The sequence below is a fragment of the Hevea brasiliensis genome, chromosome 8 (assembly GCF_030052815.1).
Source record: "Hevea brasiliensis isolate MT/VB/25A 57/8 chromosome 8, ASM3005281v1, whole genome shotgun sequence".
Classification (NCBI taxonomy): domain Eukaryota; kingdom Viridiplantae; phylum Streptophyta; class Magnoliopsida; order Malpighiales; family Euphorbiaceae; genus Hevea; species Hevea brasiliensis.
This window is the reverse complement of record NC_079500.1, coordinates 1,475,721-1,499,369: the sequence shown is the minus strand read 5'-3', so window position 1 is coordinate 1,499,369 and position 23,649 is coordinate 1,475,721. Positions and strand designations below refer to the sequence as shown.

Here is a 23,649-nt window from a genome sequence, read left to right as displayed (position 1 = left end):
CAGAAATTTCACTCAAAATTCAATTGAAACCCAATTAATCGCTAAGAACAATTAAAATCTATCAATCCACCAAACACAAACTAAAACATTATTCAAGTAATATTCACATTAACAATCACACCACAAGGAATAACACCCAAATTCACCCTAAACTCATCATTAAAAACTCATGAATAAGGAATAAAATTCTGCTGTAGACACTGTTCACATGATTAAAAAAATATGCAGCAAACTCAATCTTTAATGCATGCTTGAAACTCAAAATAACAAAAATCAATACCTTGACACTTTATATTAAATTTCTACCAAATTAACACTTCAAAACACATATATCAACCAAACGTCCTCATTCCATCAAAGTATATTCAAACTAATAGTAATTTGGCATAAAAAAAAATACTGTTCACAATGAGATAAAAGTGCAGAATACTTCCCCAAATAGCAGTTACCCTTTCTTCTTACAGCATATTACTTACTCCAAATTATAGCAATCATCCTTTCAAGATTAACAAATTTAAAATAAGTTGAATTGGCCAAACTAACACATATAAACATAGCTAAAACACTGAAATAAGCCAAAATTAAATATAAACATGTTAAGCATCATTGGACAATCCTAGAGCAAAATTTAATCCTTATCATCAATTTCTCTCAACTAAATTTTCTGATTTCATTCTAGCTCAAGCAACACATCATCATGGCAAAAAATTTACTATTTACCAACAAATTAAAAGAAACATAGAAAACTTCTCCTAAATCAGCAACATGGTTTTCTTTGCAGCAATTTTTAAAACATCCAATCTTTGCATTTTGCCTACAAACCAAAAATTAGACAAATATCAAAATTTGAGTTATAAGGGATGAAATAAGAAAAAGAAAATTAACAAACTACTAAAAACAAACTTGGGTTGCCTCCTAAGAAGTGCTAATTTAAGGTCATTAGCTTGACCCCTTTTCAGTTCATAGTGGTTGGAATTGGAAAGTGTTGCCTCCCTTCTTAACAAATGATGTAATAAATTTGTACTTCAACTTTTTCCCATTGACTATGAAAACACATGTTGCTTTGTTTAGAATCCCAACCATACCTTGCAAATTACTCTTACAAACTTGAGATGAACCTTCTACTTTGAGTTGTTTAGATGGAGCCTTAAGTTTTACTCTTAGAGTTTCATTCTTATCAAAAGGAAGTGGCAAAGGAGACTTTTTTTCGCATTGTATGCCGATTACACTGAGAATGAAGAGTAATTTGACTTCCCTCCAACTTAATATCTTCCATTCCAATATCATTTTCTATAGCATCCACCCTATAGCAAGAATTTACTACAGTCGATTCCTTGGAATCTTGGAAAAAATTGAATTTTATTTCCTCTTCTCCCACTTTCAACTTTAATTTCTTATTCTTCACATCTATATTAGCTCCTGCTGTAGCCAAAAATGGTCTTCCAATTATGATGGGTGTTCTTACATCCTCCTCCATCTCTAGAACCACAAAATCCATAGGAATAAAAAATTTTCCAACCTTCAATGGCACATTTTCCAAAATTCTCACTAGATATTTGATAGATCAAATTTATCAACTAGTTGCAAAGAAATGGTGGTGGGCTTCAAATCTCCTACCTTCAACTTTTCACAAATGGAGAGTGGCATCAAACTTACACTAGCTCTAAGATCACACAATGCCTTTTCAATACTTGTCTCTCCAATGTGATATGGAATAGAGAAACTTCCTGGATCCTTCAATTTTGGTGGAAGTTTATTCTGTAAGAGAGCACTATACTCCTCTGTTAATGCCACAGTTTCATAATCTTCTAATCTCCTCTTGTTTGACAAAATTTCTTTCAGGAATTTAGCATATGAGGGCATTTGAGAAATTGCATCTGTAATTGGAATGTTGATGTATAATTTCTTCAAAACTTCCAAAAGTTTTTCGAACTGCTTATCTAGTTTTGCTTTCTGAAACCTCTGAGGATATGGCAATGGTGGCTTGTATGGTGGTGGAGGCACATACTTTTCCTCTTCTTCTTTTTCAACTTCCTTCTTCTTGTTTGCTTCCTCATTAACTTCATCATGATTTGAAATAGATTCATTTTTGTCTTCATCTTCTTTCTTCTTTTCCTCTTTTATCTCATCTTTCTCTTTTCCTCCCACAATTTTCCCACTCTTTAGGATCACTGCGTTGCAATGTTCTCTAGGATTCTCTGGTTGACTTGGAAGTTTCCCTTGTGCTTTGCTAGAAGAACTTGCTTGTTGAGCTATTTGGTTTTCCAACATCTTGTTATGAGTGGCAAGCTGGTCTCTCCTTTAAGTTAATTGTTGAATCATTTCTCCTTGTTTTTATTGAGCAGTTAAGAAATTCTCCATCATAGACTTAAAAATTGAATCTTGGTCTGAAGACTGAACTGGTGGTTGTGGAATAGGTGCATTTTGATTCCTTTATGGTGGAAATCTAGGTGGTACTCTATTTTGCTGAAAATTCTGCTGTTGTTGCTGAAAATTAGGAGGTTGTTGATAGTTCTATTGCTGCCCTTGTCGACCTCCCCAAGAAAAGTTAGGGTGCTTCCTCCATGCTGGATTATATGTAGTAGAAAAAGGATTACCAACTGGTTTCTGATTGTAATTCCCAACAAAATCAACTTGCTCATTTCCAAACTCTTGCCCATAGGAAGGAAAATCATTGATACAATGCATATTTCCCGCACCAACATCTTCTGTATGACTAGATCCTCCAATTGATGAGTCAACCTTCATGCTTAACTTATCCATTTTTCTCGTCAAAGTATCAAATTTGGCATTGAACATACTCATGGCATCTAATTCATATACACCAACTGGTGGCTTCTTCATTTCATTTCTTTCACAGCTCCATTGATAATTGTTGTAAGCAATTTTATCCAATGCTGAATAAGCTTCATCTTCTGACTTTTCCATAAGATCACCTCCTGAAGATGCATCAATTATACTTCTAATTGCTGGAGAAACACCATTGTATAAATGTTGAACTAGCATCCATTTAGGGATTCCATGATGTGGACATCTCCTTTGAAGATCCTTATATCTCTCCCAAGCTTCATAGAGACTCTCATCATCCCTTGGTCTGAAAGAAGTTAATTCATTTCTCAATTTTGCAGTCTTGCTAGGAGGAAAGTATTGAGCCAAGAAAGCTTGTGACAACTCATCCCAAGTAGTTATTGAACCCAGAGGTAATGAATGCAACCACTCCCTAGCATGATCCTTCAAAGACAAAGGAAATAATCTCAATCGGATGGCATCATTTGACACTCCATTTATCTTCAGCATGTCACTAATCTTAAGAAAATGTGCAAGGTTCACATGTGGACTCTCAGTAGGACCTCCCCCAAACTATGATTGTTAAACCATTTGACAAAGTGAGGGCTTCAACTCAAAGTCGTTTGCTTCCACTCTAGGCCTTGTAATACTCAGTCTAAAATCTCCAAAACTAGGAAAAGCATGATCCTTAATTAATCTGTTGTTGTTGTTTGCCATAGCAGCAAATCTGTCAGCGCCATCCCACATGCCTCATGTTGATTCAAGTTATTTTCAACATGCCTCATGTTGATTCAGAGGATGAGCCTTTAGATTCTGCATGACCAGCTACACGGGGCATGTGGGAGTCCCTAAAACTTTCGGCTTGTTTTGTTCCAAAATTTTTGTTTACACGACCCTCTACACGGGGCATGTTGAAGCCCTTGAAACTTTCGGTGTGTTTTATTCCGAAATCTCTATTTACACGACCCAGTGTGAATTTACATGCCTCATGTGGATTCCTGCTGGCTGACTCTTATCTTCAAACGACCCTCAACAAGGGGCATGTTGAAGCCCTTGAAAGTCTCGGCTGGACTTCTTCTTTAAGCGAATTTTCTTCATTTTTCACACCACTTTAGGCTTCCAAATCACTTTGAATTTCTTCTATATGGACCTTTTTTCCTTTAAACCTTATTAAAACCTATCAAAAACATTAAATTTCTAAAAATCAAATATAATGAAACTAAAATTAACAAATTAACTAAAATAAGCATTAAAAGCATAAAATTACTAAACTAAAAAGGCAAAACGGATGCAAAACTACTCTAAAATACTTATATAAAATGAGTTTATCATTTGACAGTTGAAATATTATATATAAATTTGAATATACAAATTGCCAGATTTGGTATTAATCATTGGGTTAAGTTGAATAAGTTATTTTAATAGAACTAAAATTATTTTGGGATAAGTTATAAAGTTAGTTGAATTTTTAGGTGATTTTGGATTACTTTTGGGAAATAAATATATGTGTTTAGTTGGATTTTTGGTTTTTGGATATATTATGAAATATTTTGATTGAGATTTGATATGAGGTATTGGAAAGAATATTTATATAGAGATATGAGTTAAGAATTTGAATATATTGATATAATTATTGAATTGTGGATTGATTTTTGTGGCAGGGAATTTAGTTTAATTTGAAGAGGGAATGCTATCAACTTTTTATTAGAAATTTAATATAGAATTAAGTTTATGGTTGAACCTGATTAGAATTTATATCATAATATTTTTAGGAGGAGCTTTGAATATGGTTTTACGTGGATGGAAGAATGATATTTATGAATTGGGATATTGCAATGTAAGTGAGTGGATAAATATTTAATACTAGTAATTTTTATTAAATATATTTATGCATGTTATTTTTCTTTATGCAAAATTGAGAATAAATAATGATAATTATGTGTTTATTAATTAAATAAAATGATATTTATAATTACAGCTGAATAGATGGCTAAATGCACTTAATATATGCATTGAATAGATAGCACCTTGATGGCAAGTGATTTATTTTCGGCTCAACTTATATTGATATTTTCTTTGTGACAATGCTTAATATACATTTTGGCTTTAGGGCTTATATCAAGTGATCCGCCTTTAGAGGTAGCTCTCCACATGTGTATAACCAACATTTTTATTGTTTTTTAGCCGATAGGGTTATCATAGAGCTTAAGATATCAGCATTGTTCTCAAGCTACTAGAGTATATTATATGCACTTGAAATGCCAGCATATCTACAGGAAGCGAGTTGCAAGTGTATGAGAATTTTGTAGATTTTATAATTTCAGTATATTTATTTCAGTAATATTTTTACAGCATAAATTTTATTTTAATTCAGCTATTTTATTTGATTTAAATGATATTTATTCAACTGATTTATTATAGCATAGCAAATTGGTATTATTATTAAATGCCAAAATTTTATATGTTCTTTGTTCTCCTTTTATTATTTATTTATTCGCTCACTAAGTAATTATATTCATCCCTCCCACCTCAGTAGTTTTGCAGGTGATATAAAGTGAATATTGACTAATTATCAATTCGAGATTTTAGAGCTCCGACTGATTAAACTTCACAACCCTAGAAAGCAAAAGAAGAATGATTTTCAGTGGGGATAAGGGTGTTACATTCCACCTTTTGATTCCTTCAACTACAAGCATTAATTGAATACGGTGTATGAGAAGTAATCATTCACGCATTTCATTCATGCCGCTACCCTGTGAAAAATTATACTACAAGGAGAAATGTGACTGCATGGAACCGCATTATTGAAATTCATAAGTTCCCCTTGACTTGAATATCTGCATGATAAGTCATCTAATATGGAAGTAGCCAGAATAGCCTTTAGTTTCACGTTTGGAATGCAAGTCTTTCTTTCATGTGCAAAATATTAAAATTCCTTGCAAGATATGACTGAAAAAATGTTTGAGCTTATAAAATCTATATTTTTTTATTTATTACAGAAATTAAAAATTAGATAATAAATTATAATTATGATAGTAGACGGGCATGGTTTCTAGGGATTTTCATTCGAATTGAAAATCGTAGTACCAAATTAAATTTATTTTATTATTTTAATTTGATTCTATTTTTTAACAAAGAATTGATTATATATATATAATTGAATATTTTCTTTCATTCGATTACCTTTTCTTGAAAATTTTAGTTATAAATATATTAAATTATTTTATATTTTTTAATTATAAATATATTAAAATAATATATAATATATATTATAATTATTAATTATTCACTCGCCGGTTAACTATTATCATTTTCTTCATACTGTGTAGTTAACTATATATTTAAGAAATAGTTGGAATGTATATTATAAAATATATTATGTTATTATTAGCAACTAACTTTAAAGTCTAAATTATAATTTAGCTTCATGACATGCAATAATTGCATATAAAGAATCAAAACTCGAATTAAAATTCAACAAAATTGAATCAAAATTAAAAATCCAATTGAATTTATATAAAATATTAAAAAATAAACTACATTACAATACTAAATTTAATTCGATTTCAGTTTTTATTTAAAAGAAAAAGTGAAATCAGATTCGAATGCACCCAGTGGCTGGTAATCCGTGATACCATTAACTATAGATAGGGGAAGATCAAACTTGTATATCAATTCATAAAATATTATTATCTAATAACGCTGTAACTTTTTTCATTTCTGAATTAGATTTAAAAAAAGTTAAAAAAAGTTATTTTTGCAAGATATATTAATAGCTGAAATAAATAGATCTCAATTCTCCCCCTCTGAAAAATTACTGTGTGCTTCTAGAGCACATACTTCTTCTATTCAAAATCATAGGTCATACTTTATATTAACATGAAAAAAGTAAAAATATATGTCTAAGTGAGTATTAAAATTTAGTGCTCCTGATATATTGTGTAATTAGCTCTCCTCTCCTACATCCGGGCATGGCTTTACTAATGACCTTCATGATCCGTTCATGATCCAGATTGATAATCTAGGACATTATCAATCCTAGAAAGCTTTGAGCATTTTATCCTTGAATTTGATGGTAATTAGCATGTAACATCTGCCTAAGACCCAATCATCAGACATATCCAAAACATCCAATCTAGAACGATGAATACTAAGTGAAAAAATATGAATAAAGACAAAATAACAAAGCAGAGAAAATGGTCCCAAAAACAAACGAAGAGTTCAGCAATTGGGACCCAAAGGACTCCAAGAACCTTTATCACTCAATACTGTAATAGATCATTTGTCATCAAAACACACAAAATCAATATAACCGATCCCACATCCAGACATCCTAAAATTAAGTCCAAGGCTTGTTGATGAAATCAACAATTAAAAGAACCACCTCTTCATGGATAATCACCTCAGCACCTCTATCAACAGTCAAGAGTGTAACACCCTAGGCAAATCCCACATCGGCAAAACACGGGAGAGATGCTGGGTTTATAAGTTGATGGTTTGTAACCCCTATTGACGCGTTTTAAAACCGTGAGGCCTAGTATGGGCTAGGTCAGAGCGGACAATATCACTAGTGGGTTGGGCCATTACATTTGTGGTATCAGAGCTGCTCCGCGTGCAACCTTGAACGATGGTGGGGCAAACCTCGAGTCCCATAAGGGGGGTAGATTGTAACACCCTAGGCAAATCCCACATCGACAAAACACGGGAGAGATGCTGGGTTCATAAGATGGAGGTTCCTAACCCCTATTGACGCGTTTTAAAACCGTGAGGGCTTCGGCCCAGAGCGGACAATATCACTAGTGGGCTGGGTCGTTACAATTTGGTATCAGAGCTGGACTCCCTCTAGTACGGTGTGTGGTGCGAGGACGCGTGGGCTTGTCACGACCCAGGGATGGGGTTGGGACGTGCTTGTTCAACCAGCTACGCACTGGGGTGGAAACTTCGTGTCCCACATCGGAAACGAGAAATCTCTCCCGTGTTTTGCCGATGTGGGATTTGCCTAGGGTGTTACAATTTGGTATCAGAGCTGGACTCCCTCTAGTACGGTGTGTGGTGCGAGGACGCACCAGGCGGAAGCTGGTGGGCTTGTCATGACCCAGGGATGGGGTTGGGACGTGCTTGTTCAACCAGCTACGTACTGGGGTGGAAACTTCGTGTCCCACATCGGAAACGGGAAGGAAAGATTTGGGCCATATATGTGGGAGTCTTCCTCACCTGGTCAGCGCGCTTTTGGGAATGAAACCTCCCAAGAGACAAATCCGTGAGGCCCATGGGCCAAAGCGGACAATACTAACTGGAGAAGGATCAGGCTGTTACAAAGAGAGCGTCACAAGTTCATCAGCTCTACATTACCGAACCTCATATTTGATAAACTCATTTTATATAGATATTTTAGGGTAGTTTTACATCCATTTTGCCATTTTTAGTTTGGTAATTTTATACTTTTAATGCTTATTTTAGTTAATTTGTTAATTTTAGTTTCATTATATTTGATTTTTAGAATTTTAATCTTTTTTATAGGTTTTAATAAGGTTTAAAGGCAAAAAAGTCCACATAGAAGAAATTCAAAGTGAATGGAAGCTTAAAGTAGTGTGAAAAGTGAAGAAAATTCACTTAAAGAAGAAGACAAGCCGAGACTTTCAAGGGCCTCGACATGCCCCGTGTTGAGGGTCGTGTGAAGATAAGAGTTAGCCAGCAGGAATCCACATGAGACATGTAAATTCACACTGGGTTGTGTAAACAGAGATTTCGGAACAAAACACGCCGAAAGTTTCAAGGAATTCAACATGCTCCGTGTGGCTGGTCGTACAGAATCTAAAGACTCCTCCGAATCAACATGAGGCATGTGGAAACTAACTTAAATCAACATGAGGCATGTGGGATGGCGCTGACAGATTTGCTGACATGGAAAAATTTTCTCTTTTCACACCTTTTGTCTTTATCCCTTTAGAGACTATTTTTAGGGCAAACCTTGAGGGGATATATAAGCATCATATTCTCATTTTTACTATAAGGAGAAAGAGAGAGAAAAATAAAAATAGAAAGGAAAAAGGGAATCACGCCATTTCTAGGAGGAAAAACGCCTGCAGAGTGACGTTTTCCAACTTCCATTTTTCAGAGATTTGGATCTTCTTCTTTTGTTTTCTTTTATTTTTAGTTTTATTTTCATGTTTCTTGTTCTATTCCATATTTTCTACTTATAAATACAAGCATGAGTGAGTAGATACTTAAGATTTCAGAGTTGGGTGGAATGATTTAAGTTTTATATGTGGATTTGGACTGGTTTTAGCCAGATTTTAATATATATAAGTTTTGATTATTATCTTGTGTGCTTATTTACATATCCATTGTTAGTACCCTTTGGGTTTTGTTCTTAATCTTAGATTGAAGGACCGAGAGGTGAAAATCAATGATAGATAATTAAGATAATGAACTTAATCACCTAGTGTTAGAAAAAGCTAGTGGGTTAAGAGGAATTTCAAGTTGATTAAAATGCTTAAAGGGTTTTGGGTAATTAAACATCGCATGAGAATGGGGTTTAGTTTCCTTTAAAACACTCTTTAATTTGCTTAAAAGAGAAATTTAAGAAAATCAGAATTAACTTTCTTCAAAATTGTATTTCCCTTAATTTTGGTTTTGCCTATCCAAATCCCAATAAAATTTACTTCATGAACCTCAACTCTGGAATCAATTTTGCCATTAATTAATTAAATCCTTAATTACCTATTGAAAATTTTAGTAAATTAGTATAGTGCTTAGAATTTTAATTGCTTCATTCATCATAATTTCTTTATTTTTCCAATTTAATTTGCTGCACCTCTTACTCTATTTTTGGCACAAATTATCGATAGCCCAAATAATCGTGACTTTTATAGTTTGGTACTCAAACAATAAATCATTGTGGGATGATATATTTTCTTTACTACTTGAACGACCCGTATACTTGCGGAGAACCATCAAGTTTTTGGTGCCGTTGCCGGGGATTTGTTTTTGTTTGATATTAGACGATTGATTGTTTGGTTAATTTGGGCACTTTATTTTTTTTTATTTTAATTTCTCTTCTTTATCATTTTACTTTGAGATTTTCTTATTTTGATTTTTTAGGTACATATCTTTTATATGAGAAGAACAAAAAGTGCAGAAATTTAATTTTTGATCCTGAGATTGAAAAGACAGCTAAAGCTTTAAGAGCAGAGTCTAAAAGAAGAAAAGTTGAACTCAGAATTCAAAGATAGCAAGAGCAACAAGTGATAGAAGCTATGACAAACAACAACAACCGATCAATTAAGGATCATGCTTTTCCTAGTTTTGGAGATTTTTGATCGAGTATTACAAGGCCTAGAGTGGAAGCAAACAACTTTGAGTTGAAGCCCTCACTTTGTCAAATGGTTCAACAATCACAGTGTGGGAGAGGTCCTACTGAGAGTCCACATGTGCACCTTGCACATTTTTTTGATATTAGTGACATGCTAAAAATAAATGGAGTGTCAGATGATGCCATTCGGCTGAGATTATTTCTTTTTTCTTTGAAGCATCGTGCTAGGGAGTGGTTGCATTCATTACCTCCGGGCTCAATAACTACTTGGGATGAGTTGTCACAAGCTTTCTTGGCTCAATACTTTCCTCCTAGTAAGACTGCAAAATTGAGAAATGAATTAACTTCTTTCAGACCAAGGGATGATGAGAGTATCTATGAAGCTTGAGAGAGATATAAGGATCTTCAAAGGAGATGTCCACATCATGGAATCCCTAAATATGCTAGTTCAACATTTCTATAATGGTGTTTCTCCAGCAATTAGAAGTATAATTGTTGCATCTTCAAGAGGTGATCTTATGGAGAAGTCAGAAGATGAAGCTTATTCAGCATTGGATAAAATTGCTTACAACAATTATCAATGGAGCTGTGAAAGAAATGAAACGAAGAAGCCACCAGTTGGTGTATATGAATTAGATGCCATGAGTATGTTCAATGCCAAATTTGATGCTTTGACTAGAAAAATGGATAAGTTAAGCATGAAGGTTGACTCATCAATTGGAGGATCTAGTCATACAGAAGATGTTGGTGGGGGGAAATATGCATTGTATCAATGATTTTCCTTCCTATGGGCAAGAGTTTGGAAATAAGCAAGTTGATTTTGTTAGAAATTACAATCAGAAACCAATTGGTAATCATTTTTCTACTACATATAATCCACCATGGAGGAACCACCCTAACTTTTCTTGGGGAGGTCGATAAGGGCAGCAACAGAACTATCAACAACCTCCTAATTTTCAGCAACAATAGCAGAATTTTCAACAAAACAGAGCACCACCTGGATTTCCACCACAAAGGAATCAAAATGCACCTATTCCACAACCACCAGTTCAGTCTTCAGACCTAGATTTAATTTTGAAGTCTATAATAGAGAATTTCTTAACTGCTCAACAGAAACAAGGAGAAATGATTCAATAATTAACTTCAAGGATATACCAGCTTGCCACTCATAACAGGATGTTGGAAAACCAAATAGCTCGTCAAGTAAGTTCTTCTAGCAAAGCACAAGGGAAACTTTCAAGTTAACCAGAGAATCCTAGAGAACATTGCAACACAGTGATCTTAAGGAGTGAGAAAATTGTGGGAGAAGAAGAGAAAAATGAGGTAGAAGAGGAAAAGAAGAAAGAAGATGAAGACAAGAATGAATTCACTTCGAATCATGATGAATTTAATGAGGAAGCAAATAAGAAGAAGGAAGTTGAAAAAGAAGAAGAGGAAAAGTATATGCCTCCACCACTATACAAGCCACCATTACTATATCCTCAGAGGTTTTAGAAAGCAAAGCTAGATAAGTAGTTTGGAAAATTTTTGAAAGTTTTGAAGAAGTTATACATCAATATTCCATTTACATTGGAGAGACAAGTATTGAAAAGGCATTGTGTGATCTTGGAGCTAGTGTAAGTTTAATGCCACTCTCCATTTGTGAAAAGTTGAAAGTAGGAGATTTGAAGCGCACCACCATTTCTTTGCAACTAGCTGATAGATCTATCAAATATCCAGTGGAAATTTTGGAGAATGTGCCATTGAAAGTTGGAAAATTTTTTATTCCTGTGGATTTTGTGGTTCTAGAGATGGAGGAGGATGTAAGAACACCCATCATACTTGGAAGACCATTTTTAGCTACTGCAGGAGCTAATATAGATGTAAATAATGGGAAATTAAAGTTGAAAGTGGGAGAAGAGGAAATAGAATTCAATTTATTCTAAGATTCCAAGGAATCGACTGTGCTAAATTCTTGCTATAGGGTGGATGTTATAGAAAATGATACTGGAATGGAAGATATTAAGATGGAGGGAAGTCAGATTATTCTTCATTCTCAGTGTAATCAGCATACAGTGCGAAAGAAAAAGTCTCCTTTGCCACCTCCTTTTGATAAGAATGAAACTCCAAGAGTAAAACTTAAGGATCCATCTAAACAACTCAAAGCAGAAGGTTCATATCAAGTTTGTAAGAGCAATTTACAAGGTATAGTTGGGATTCTAAACAAAGCAATAGGTGTTTTCATAGTCAATGGGAAAAAGTTGAAATACAAATTTATTGCATCACCTGCTAAGAAGGGAGGCAACACTTTCCAATTCCAACTACCATGAACTAAAAGGGGTCAAGCTAATGACCTTAAATTAGCACTTCTTGGGAGGCAACCGAAGTTTATTTTTAGTAGTTTATTAATTTTCTTTTTCTTATTTCATCCCTTATAACTCAAATTTTGATATTTGTCTAATTTTTGGTTTGTAGGCAAAATGCAAAGATTGGATGTTTTGAAAATTGCTGCAAAGAAAACTATGTTGCTGATTTAGGGGAAGTTTTCTGTGTTTCTTTTAATTTGTTGGTAAATAGTAAATTTTTTTCCATGATGATGTGTTGCTTGAGCTAGAATGAAATCAGAAAATTTAGTTGAGAGAAATTGATGATAAGGATTAAATTTTGCTCTAGGATTGTGCAATGATGCTTAACATGTTTATATTTAATTTTGACTTTATTTCAGTGTTTTAGCTATGTTTATATGCGCTAGTTTGGCCAATTCAGCTTATTTTAATTTTGTTAATCTTGAAGGGATGATTGCTATAATTTGGAGTTAGTAATATGCTACAAGAAGGAAGGGTAACTGCTATTTGGGAAAGTATTCTGCACTTTTATCTTATTGTGAACAGTATTTTTTTTTTAATGCCAAATTGCTATCAGGTTGAATATACTTTGATGAAATGAGGAAGTTTGGTTGATATATGTGTTTTGAAGTGTTAATTTGGTGGAAATTTAATATAAAGTGTCAAGGTATTGATTTTTGTTATTTTGAGTGTCAAGCATGCATTAAAGATTGAGTTTGCTGCATATTTTTTTCATGTGAATGGTACTTTCTTGACTTTTATTGAATAAATTGAATATGCTTTGATGGTATGAGTATATGGGTTGACAATACATGATATTAAGTTAAACTTTTGTGTTTTGAGGTGTGAATTATGGTTGAGATATATTTTGAAGTGTTTTGGAAAATAATTCATACTGATTTGATTGTTCTTTGGTAGAGTATTTTTAGAATTTTGGGTTTTATAGTGAAATCTTGAGTTTTATATCAGGTCTGATAGCATTGAGTATGACATGCCTCATATTAAGGGTTATGCTATCATGTGAGCTATTTGAATTGCTTAAAATTGCAAAATTTTTGAAACCCACCGAAATTTTCAAGGGGCATGACATGCCCCATGTTAGTACCTAGTATCAATTGATTAGCATTCAGCACAGGGCATGCCAATTTACCTTTACTTCAACATGCCTCATGTTACTTAATTAGCACACATGTTCACCTAAAAATCAAAAAAATATAAAATTTTCTAATTCACTTTTCCCTTTTTCACCTCACTCACTTCCATTTAATTTTATATAATTAGGATACTTTTGCATATATTTTCTTCAAGCTACATTGTTCATATTATTTTGAGCTTAATTTTGAATTAATTATTCTTATTTAATTCCCAATTGTACATATTGTACGAGCTGATTAGTTTATTTACTGTTTGTCCATATTTTCACTCATTTAAGCCAATGAGGATATTGTCTAATTTGAGTTTGGGGGAGGGCAAAACTTTTGCAAATTTTTTAATCCTTTTTATTTACATTACTTAAATTGCATTTCATTTATACTTAGTTACTTAGTTCACATACACCATATACCATACACCATACACCTACACCATGTAAATATATACACTTGCATATAGATATCATATAGATCATGTATAGTTTTTATTTCAATTTTTTCATTTTATTTAATTTTTGCATTCATTTTAGGAAGCATCCATACATAAAATATATATATATATATATATATATATATATATATATATATATATATATATATTTTTACCTAATTCTTTGAAGATTGAGAATCATTTTGAAAAGTAATTGAGCTTATCTCTAGATGGGTTTGATGGATTGAAAGTTCCGGATTGGTATTGGGTTATGAGATTCTTATCTAGGTTTATATCTTCTTAGCCAAGGGCCACCCAATTAATTACATTGAGTTTTGAGTGCTTAAAGAAAACTCTAGAGTAAGAAATAACTAATTGTGTCTCACCAATCCTAGAATAAGCCTTCTAGACCTTTTGAGGCGAAATTTTAGCATTCACTTGAAAAGAGAAATGATTAAGGCATTCTTCGAATTTTAAACCCACATTTTTAGCCTTAACCAGCCTCATTTTAAATTTTCCCTTTGAAACCAATTTGAGCCTTCATTTATACCCTTTATTTCCTTGGCACCCATAATTTACCTAGCCATAAACCTAAACACTTACCGTCCTTCGTGAGAATAATTTGTTTAAGAGATAGATATTAAAAAAAAAATGTATATAACAATCAAGTGGGAGAAGTACTAACGTAAAATTGGCTAGCAATCATTTCATGTTATTTATGTAGTCCCTAAAAGAGTTGCAAAAATTGTATGCTAGCATTGGTGATTTATTGTAAAGTTCTTCCTCCCATTTGATTCTTAAAAAAATAAAAATAAAAATAAAAATAATAATAATAGAAGAAAAGTGCATCTTGATCTTTTTAACAATTTAATTATTTTCATGTTTTGCTTCCCTTTTACGTTTTCTTTTTTGCCACATTATTACCCCTTAGCCCCATTATATCCATTAAAAGTCATTTTGATCTCTTGATTGTGTTTTGTTACATTAGTGGAGATTGGATTAGTTGGTTTGCCTATGGGATTGACACATTATTCATCCATTTAAACTATTTCCATCATCATTTGAGACGCTTTAGTTTATGGATTGTTTTAGAGCCTATTTTAGCATGATTTCTCTATATAATTGATTGGTTTGGGTTTAATGGAATGAATAATTGACCCAAGGCTAAGCGGTGATAACTTTGGTGAGAATTGAATTCCTTATATCTTGAAGATGGGTATATGGTTTGTTGGTGGCTAGAGATAAGTTCAAAAGCTTGAATGAGTGATTTTCATGAATCTAAGAAAAAGGTACCCCAATTGCATATAATTATTTTTAATTTGCTTGAGGACAAGCAAAGATTTGAGTTTGGGAGAATTTGATAAACTCATATAGGTATTTTAGAGTAGTTTTGCATCCATTTTGCCCTTTTTAGTTTAGTAATTTTATACTTTTAATGCTTATTTTAGTTAATTTGTTAATTTTAATTTTATTATATTTGATTTTTAGAATTTTAATATTTTTGATAGGTTTTAATAAGGTTTAAAGACAAAAGGTCCACATAGAAGAAATTCAAAGTGATTTGAAAGCTTAAAGTAGTGTGAAAAATGAAGAAAATTCGCTTAAAGAATAAGACCAGCCGAGACTTTCAAGGCCTCAACATGCCCCGTGTTGAGAGTCGTGTGAATATAAGAGTTAGCCAACAGGAATCCATATGAGGAATGTAAATTCACACTGGGTCGTGTAAACAGAGATTTCGGAAAAAAAACACACCGAAAGGTTCAAGAACTTCAACATGCCCCGTGTAGCTGGTCGTGCAGAATCTAAAGACTCCTCTGAATCAACATGAGACGTGTGGAAAACAACTTAAATCAACATGAGGCATATGGGATGGCGCTGGCAGATTTGCTGACATGGAAAAATGTTCTCTTTTCACACCTTTTACACCTTTTGTCTTTATCCCTTTAGAGAATATTTTTAGGGCAAACCTTGAAGGGATATATAAGCATCATATTCTCATTTTTACTATAAGGAGAAAGAGAGAGAAAAATCAAAAGAGAAAGAAAAGAGGGAATCATGCCATTTCTAGGAGGAAAAACGCCTGCAGAGTGACGTTTTTCAGCTTTCATTTTTCAGAGATTTGGATCTTCTTCTTCTGGGTTCTTTTATTTTTAGTTATATTTTAATGTTTTCTTGTTCTATTTCATATTTTCTCCTTGTAAATACAAGCATGAGTGAGTAGATACTTAAGATTTCAGAGTTGGGTGTAATGATTTAAGTTTTATCTGTGGATTTGGACTGGTTTTAGCCAAATTTTAATATATATAAATTTTGATTCTTATCTTGTGTGCTTATTTACATACCCATTATTGGTACCCTTTGGGTTTTGTTCTTAATCTTAGATTGAAGGATCGAGAGGTGAAAATTTATGATAGATAATTAAGATAATGAACTTAATCACCTAGTGTTAGAAATAAACTAGTGGGTTAAGAGGAATTTCAAGTTGATTAACATGTTTAAAGAGTTTTGAGTAATTAAATATCGCATAAGAATAGGGTTTAGTTTCCTTTAAAATACTCTTTAGTTTGCTTGAAAGAGAAATTAAAGGAAATCAGAATCAACTTCCTTCAAAATTGTATTTTCCTTAATTTTGGTTTTGCCTATCCAAATCCCAATAAAATTTACTTCATGAACCTCAACTCTGGAATCAATTTTGTCATTAATTAATTAAATCCTTAATTACCTATTGAAATTTTAGTAAATTAGTATAGTGCTTAGAATTTTAATTGCTTCATTCATCATAATTTCTTTATTTTTCCAATTTAATTTGCTGCATCTCTTACTCTATTTTTGACATAAATTATCGATAGCCCAAATAATCGTGACTTTTATAGTTTGGTACTCAAACAACAAATCTCTGTGGATATCTTATCTTTACTACTTGAACGACCCGTGTACTTGCGTAGACGCATCAATATTACAAACCACGAAGACAATTAGCGAAATTCCACCCCTCCATAATCAAAACAAGCACCAAGCCCAGAATCAAAGCAACAAATATATAAATTCGTCCCTGCATTAACTTCATGACTGAAACCCAATCCAAGCCTCAACCAGCAACAAAAGAAGGCCACCTGTACAATTTCCTTCTTCTAATCCTAATGTTACTTTTTGGTCATTTTTCTTTTGCCAACTTTAAAACTGTAAAAGAGAATATATATATATATAGTGCATTAGAGCATAGACAAAGAAAATTATAGGGCATTTCCTATGTTTGTTTCTAGTATAGCGACTTTCAATTCTTTAGGCTTTGTCACAAGGCTAAAGCACCAATAATTATAAATGACATATTTATTACTTCCTATGCGAGCATTATAGTTATTTAATTTTAATTTATTTTAATAAGAATATTTATTAGTTATTCAATTTCAATTAAGATTAGTTATCTTCCTATTCTATCTAGATTTCCTATTGTATTTAAATTTATCTAAAACTCTTATATAATAGTTATCTTATTCTAATTAGTTTAGAACGATCAAACCCTATAAATATTCCCATTATATTCAGTTTTTGTAACTTTATTTATTTCTTCAATTTTTAATAAAACTTTTTTACTTATTTTTATCTCTTTCTTGGTTTGGATTAAACCTTTGTTGTTCTTTAGAGATTTGTTCTCATGATAATCTCTACATGCTACAAGTTGCGTCAACTTGGATGAGTTTTCTTTATTTAAAATTATTACCCTAATTCAAACAGTGATTATTGGTAGTAATTAATTTTTATTTAGCCTGTCAATATAATATAAACACGTCTTATTTGAGAGAAATATATAAACTGTTTATACTCACAATCAATTTTAATTAAGTAGTCTAAATTTAAAACACTCGTAAAATTAAATAAAATCAAAATTAAAGATTAATCATATAAATTTTATGATCCAATTTAAAGTTCATCCGTTTTGATTTCACCCAGATCAATTCGAATTTAACTTTAACGAATATTATTCAATTTTCTCTAAAGAAAATTAACAAATTGATTCAAAATGATTGCAATCTAAAATTGGTTCGAATTTATTTTAAAATCTTTTGCATACACAGAAGATGTTTTAAAGTGTGGGCCATGCTTACCAAAATGTGGGCCAATTTACTGATTATGTTTTAAACTGAGATGATTAGTTAAATAGGTAAGGAAGTGTAGGCTAAGCCAAGATATTAAATTATTACCATAGAAGTTTCATATAATCCTTGATTAATTAATATAGCGAATGATGATCGGTTGTTTCAGAGAGTACAGAGTTCCTGTCAAAGGTTACTTTTGTTGGACAACTTGAAATCATCGATGGTTATACTTGAAGGTTCAGTATAATTTCTTAAGGATAATTTCTTTGCAAATTGGAACAATTTCTAGCTTTGCATGAGCTCTATATAAAGGGGGCATTTCCATAAGCGAAAACCACAGGCACTTGAAACCATAACAGCATCAATTATGGCTACTAAACACTCTCTTCTATTATGGATTCTTGTCTTCCTCGTAAGCTGGGTGCCTCCTACGATAGCAGATGATGATGATATCCCATCAAACTTTAGCCGTGGTTATTTTCCAGATAGCTTCATTTTCGGGTCTTCCACTTCTGCTTACCAGGTACAAACCTTCTTTAATGTGACCTATTTCCTGTTCAGATAGAGTGGAATATGCACAAATTGTTTACACTTACAAACGTGCAAATATATATTAATCACTATATTGATTGACCTATTCAGATTGAAGGCGATGCACTTGAAAAAGGCAGAGGACCTAGTGTATGGGACATATTTTCCCATACCCCAGGTATGCATGTTTGAGTGTATGTTGCCTATTTATATATATTGGTATATCGGAAACATATAAGGGATGCCATTATCAGGGTTTGAACATTTAACTTCACATAGTACGAGACAAACACTCAACTACAAGGCTATTTACTTAATAAATAAAATTCTTATTTATATCTAATCCACTATAAATTTAAAATACAAATATGTAAAATTATATATTTAACAGATGGATCTCAACATATAACTTGTATCTTAAATTTATAGTTAACTGGATTTAGATAAGAAATATCCTAGATATTATATATTATATATGCAGGTGAAAAATGTTAATTATTTCTGTATGTAAAACCTTGCAGGGAAGATATTGGATAACAGCACTGGAGATGTAGCAGATGATTTTTACGACATCCACAAAGTATAATTTTCGTTTTTTTTTTTTTTTTTTCTCTCTCTCTCTCTCACAATCATTGTTTACTATTAAAACAGTAAATTATTAATTGTGCAAGATCTCTAAAACAAATATTACAGGAAGATATTGAAAGAATGAAGCAAATGGGTTTAAATGCTTCTAGATTCTCCATTTCATGGTCCAGAGTAGTACCTAGTAAGTACTTCAATCATCAAAGTTTGAATTTTTCCAGATATTTGTTGACTTGATATGAAATTTTGCTACGTTGCGTATTTGAAATTTTTTTCTTTTTTTTTAATTTTTAAATATTCAGGTGGAAGGGTATGGGAAGGAGTGAATCAGCAAGGAATTGAATTTTACAACAATATTATCGATGAAACTATAGCAAAAGGTGATGGTTATCTCTTTTCTCCTTCAAAGATGCAAAATAGCAAATAAAAATAAATAAATGGGATGTGCCCATATATAAGGTTTTATTTTTCCCCACAAAAAAAAATTCTTTGGAAAATTTGAATAACGCTAAATAACTAACCATCTTACATCATCTTTTAAATCCTTAATGATGCTTCAACGTTCCAAAAACTTCTAATTTATTCCACTGCAAAATCAGGTCTTGAGCCTTTTGTAACTATTTTCCATTGGGATACTCCTCAAGCCCTGCAGGATAAGTATGGTGGCTTTTTAAGTCCTAATATTGTGTAAGTGTGCACAACTTTATCTCATATTTTCAAAATATCAAAAGTTCAAATCATACATTCTTATCAGTTTCTTTGAAAAGTAATATATTCTCTTCTATGGCTCATTAATTACTATTAATAAAGAATCTTATTAAATAATTGAATAAAATAGGGACGATTTTCGTGACTATGCGGATCTTCTCTTTGAAAATTTTGGTGATCGAGTGAGGTATTGGATGACTTTAAATAATCCATGGGCTGTCATTGAATATGGCTATGATGAAGGTATCTACGCCCCTGGTCGATGCTCATCTTGGCTGAATCATAATTGCAGTGCTGGAGACTCAGCCACTGAACCTTACATAGTTGCCCATCATTTACTCCTTTCTCATGCTGCAGCTGTACAAGTATATAGAGAGAAGTACCAATACCAGGTATGTAAAACACATATATATAATAAATTACATTGATTTGATATTTTTCTTTCTCAAATAGAAATATATGTAGTTTTGAGCTTATTAATTATTATGTGTAGGGAAAACGAAAAGGCGAGATCGGGATAACACTCTTTGCCTTTTGGTATGAACCTATATCCAACAAAACTGAAGATAGGGAAGCAGCAAAAACCGCCCTTGATTTTATGTTTGGATTGTGAGTCTTCCTTCTAAATCAAGTTAGTAAATAAGCCTTTGTTATATGCATGGAGTCGTCAATTAATATACAAGTTTCATTTTCATACTTTCTAGGTTTATGGAGCCTATGACAAATGGTTGGTATCCAAGGAGCGTGCAAAGGCTAGTTGGAGATAGATTGCCAAAATTTACTGACAGAGAATCTCAATTACTTAAAGGATCTTATGATTTTATTGGATTACAATACTATTCATCTTATTATGCAAAAGCAAATGCTACTACTGATCCAAATCATACTAGATACAAAACGGATAGCCATGTTAATGTAACAGGTAAGTTCATATAAAAACATTGTAAAAAAAGAGTATATGTGTGTATGTGCACGTGCTGATAAGTGGTTTCCTTTTTTTTAAAAAAAAACTTAATTAATAACACAGTAATCTTCATTTTCTTTTTTAAATTTACAGCTTATGATGAAGATGGTCTACCCATTGGTCCAAGGGTTAGTATATATGCAAGAAATTGAATTAATAAAAATATAACAAAGAGAATTATATTTTTTTTTAATAATATTGCTGATGTATGTTAAAACTTACAGGCTTACTCACCATGGCTTTACATTTACCCGAAAGGCATTCGATATCTTTTAAACTACACCAAAGATAGATATAATGATCCAGTAATTTACATTACTGAAAATGGTATGTTGTTGATACCTTTTATCAAGCTTGTTAATTTGTTAATATTAAGTATATTTTGGAATGATTTTTCTAATAATTATGTACATAAAACTCAGGGGTGGATGCGTACAATAACAAAAGCCAAACTGAGCAGCAAGTGGCTAAGGATGATTTCAGGATAAATTATCATAAAGAACATATGTGGAATGCGCTTGGATCCATTAAGTTTGTCCAATCTCCAATATTTAATTATAAAGAAGTTTTGTATAATCCTAAATTAATTAGACTAATGATGATTGGTTTTGGCAGGGATTACAATGTTAGTGTCAAAGGTTACTTTGTGTGGTCATTTTTGGACAACTTCGAATGGAATATGGGTTATACTTCAAGATTTGGTTTGCACTATGTAGACGATAGCTTGAGAAGATACCCCAAGGATTCAGCTATTTGGTTCTGCCGATTCCTAACAATTGTGCTTCGCAAAGGTGATTGTGAACTGAATCCATACAACAGCTCTTCCTCAGAGGTCACTACTGCTCAATTCTAGTGACCTTGTGTTGTAATAAAACTTGTAATGATCCCATGTAATTCCCTATGTGAATTTCGTCTCCTGTTGGTTTTTGATGTGATAATAAGCTGTCTAATGCATACTTATGTACTAGTATTGTGCCTTTGAAATAAAAAATAATAAATTGTGTTATTTTCGTAAAATTGATCCCAATACTAGTTTGTTGTAGGAAAGTAATAAAAAATTCATTTAAATAAAAAAAAATGTTAATACTTAATTATTCTCAACATTCCAGCATCATAATTGTTTCCAATGGGTTGTACAAAGAAGGCTAATTTACAATTTAATCCCTGGGGTATGACAAGAGTCATAATTTCGTTCCTTCATTTTTCACGAGAAACAAGTTAATCTTTAAATTACGCTTCTATTAACAAAATAATCTATTTTTTTAATTCACTATTAATTAATTGAAAATTGCAACGGCTTACTCCATCATATTTCATTTTTTGTAATAATCTCAAGCAAAGTATTCTCCTAAAGGGGTATGAGAAGGTGGAGCTATATCCCTTCAGAAGCGACATCGATAGAATTGCTATACTTTGCTAGAGAATAAAAAACTGTAAAAGAGAGGTTTTCTTCGTTTAAAATTATTACCATAATTCAAAACCACGGTTAGGGGTAGTAATTTTTTATTTGGCCCATCCATTTAATGTAAACTTATCTTCTTTAAGGATGATTTTATATATATATATATATATATATATATATGAACAAAGGAATTTTTTTAATATTAGAAATTACGAAAAACTGAACATGATCACACAACACTAAAATTCACTAGCCATTGAGCTTCCCTAAAATTGTCCAGCCAGTAGGCTTCCCTAAAATTCCCAACTTAGGCACGGCATGTTAAGTGAAAAAAAAATTGGTGAGAGAGTAGGATACAAAGATGAAACGAGATGGAACAAACAAACAGGATGCAAAATTGGCTCCAACTATAATAGACCAAAGTAAAAGATTAAAACAAAACTTCAACAGATATAAAAATGCAGTCCAGAGAGGTGGGATACGCCCAGAAATCTCTAAAGATTATTCCACAAAACTTGTTACTATACAAGCAACCCCAAACAATCAACAACGACTGGTGAGCATCACTTGAAGTAGTTATTGCATTAATAGGAAAAGCTAGTAGTACCCGATCCTGCACCTTTCACCAAAACTCAAACAACAACACCCTTATAGCAGTAACCATCATTATTAAAGCAGAACCACAAAGCTCAAACAAATCAGAGGCACCTAAATGATAATCAGCAACAGCTGCTCTCACAAGAGTTAAAGAAGTGCCACAAAATCAGAGTTACGAGGGATACCTTGCTTTGCCAAACAATCAGCAACTGAATTTGCCTCTTTTGGGATATGGGAGAAATTAACTCGAGGCAATGATTCCAAGCAACAAGCAATCGAATTCATAATCGAAGAGAGGCGCCAGGGTGCTGTTTCTGAGTTTAAAACCCAGAAGATTGCATTCCTAGAGTCTGATTCAACTTGAATGCTTAAACCATTTGATAGCTGAGGTGTCAATAGGGACAATTCGAGTGCTTAGAGAATTGCCATTAATTCTGCAATATTTGAATCAAAAGAACCCGTTGGACAAGAAAAAAGGCAAAGGAAGTTACCAATGGAATTACGGAGGACAACCCCCAGTCGCACTTGGACCCGGTTTGCCAATAGCCGATCCATCGACATTCCATTCGAATAGGACCATTGAACTTCTGGTCTTTCAAATTTCAAATTGGTCCAAAATTTGATGATTTATAAAGTATTTAAACTCGTACTCAAATTAAATTAATTGATTTAAATTTAAAAGACTAGTAAAAATGCAGGTCAAAGTTAAATTGAATGTCAACCTGATAAATATGATCCAATTTAATGTTCACCAATTT

General features: G+C 32.5%; 1 protein-coding gene and 2 non-coding genes across 3 annotated transcripts; 2 read left to right on the top strand and 1 right to left on the bottom strand.

Moving 5' to 3' along the window:
• Positions 1-3,016: 3,016 nt before the first annotated feature.
• LOC131182772 (small nucleolar RNA R71) lies at positions 3,017-3,123 on the top strand. The gene has a single exon (XR_009151032.1). It is a non-coding gene; the product is annotated as a small nucleolar RNA R71 (small nucleolar RNA).
• Positions 3,124-10,427: 7,304 nt separating this feature from the next.
• Positions 10,428-10,534, bottom strand: LOC131182775 (small nucleolar RNA R71). The gene has a single exon (XR_009151036.1). It is a non-coding gene; the product is annotated as a small nucleolar RNA R71 (small nucleolar RNA).
• A 7,887-nt stretch (positions 10,535-18,421) lies between these two features.
• On the top strand, positions 18,422-21,909 carry LOC110638858 (beta-glucosidase 12). Its single transcript, XM_021789578.2, has 13 exons — positions 18,422-18,627; positions 18,747-18,813; positions 19,157-19,215; positions 19,329-19,404; positions 19,523-19,600; positions 19,820-19,907; positions 20,059-20,320; positions 20,422-20,537; positions 20,633-20,850; positions 20,986-21,020; positions 21,117-21,219; positions 21,315-21,423; positions 21,508-21,909. The coding sequence occupies exons 1-13, from the start codon at positions 18,472-18,474 to the stop codon at positions 21,743-21,745; spliced, it is 1,605 nt and encodes a 534-aa protein (XP_021645270.2). The 5' UTR covers positions 18,422-18,471; the 3' UTR covers positions 21,746-21,909.
• Positions 21,910-23,649: the final 1,740 nt, after the last annotated feature.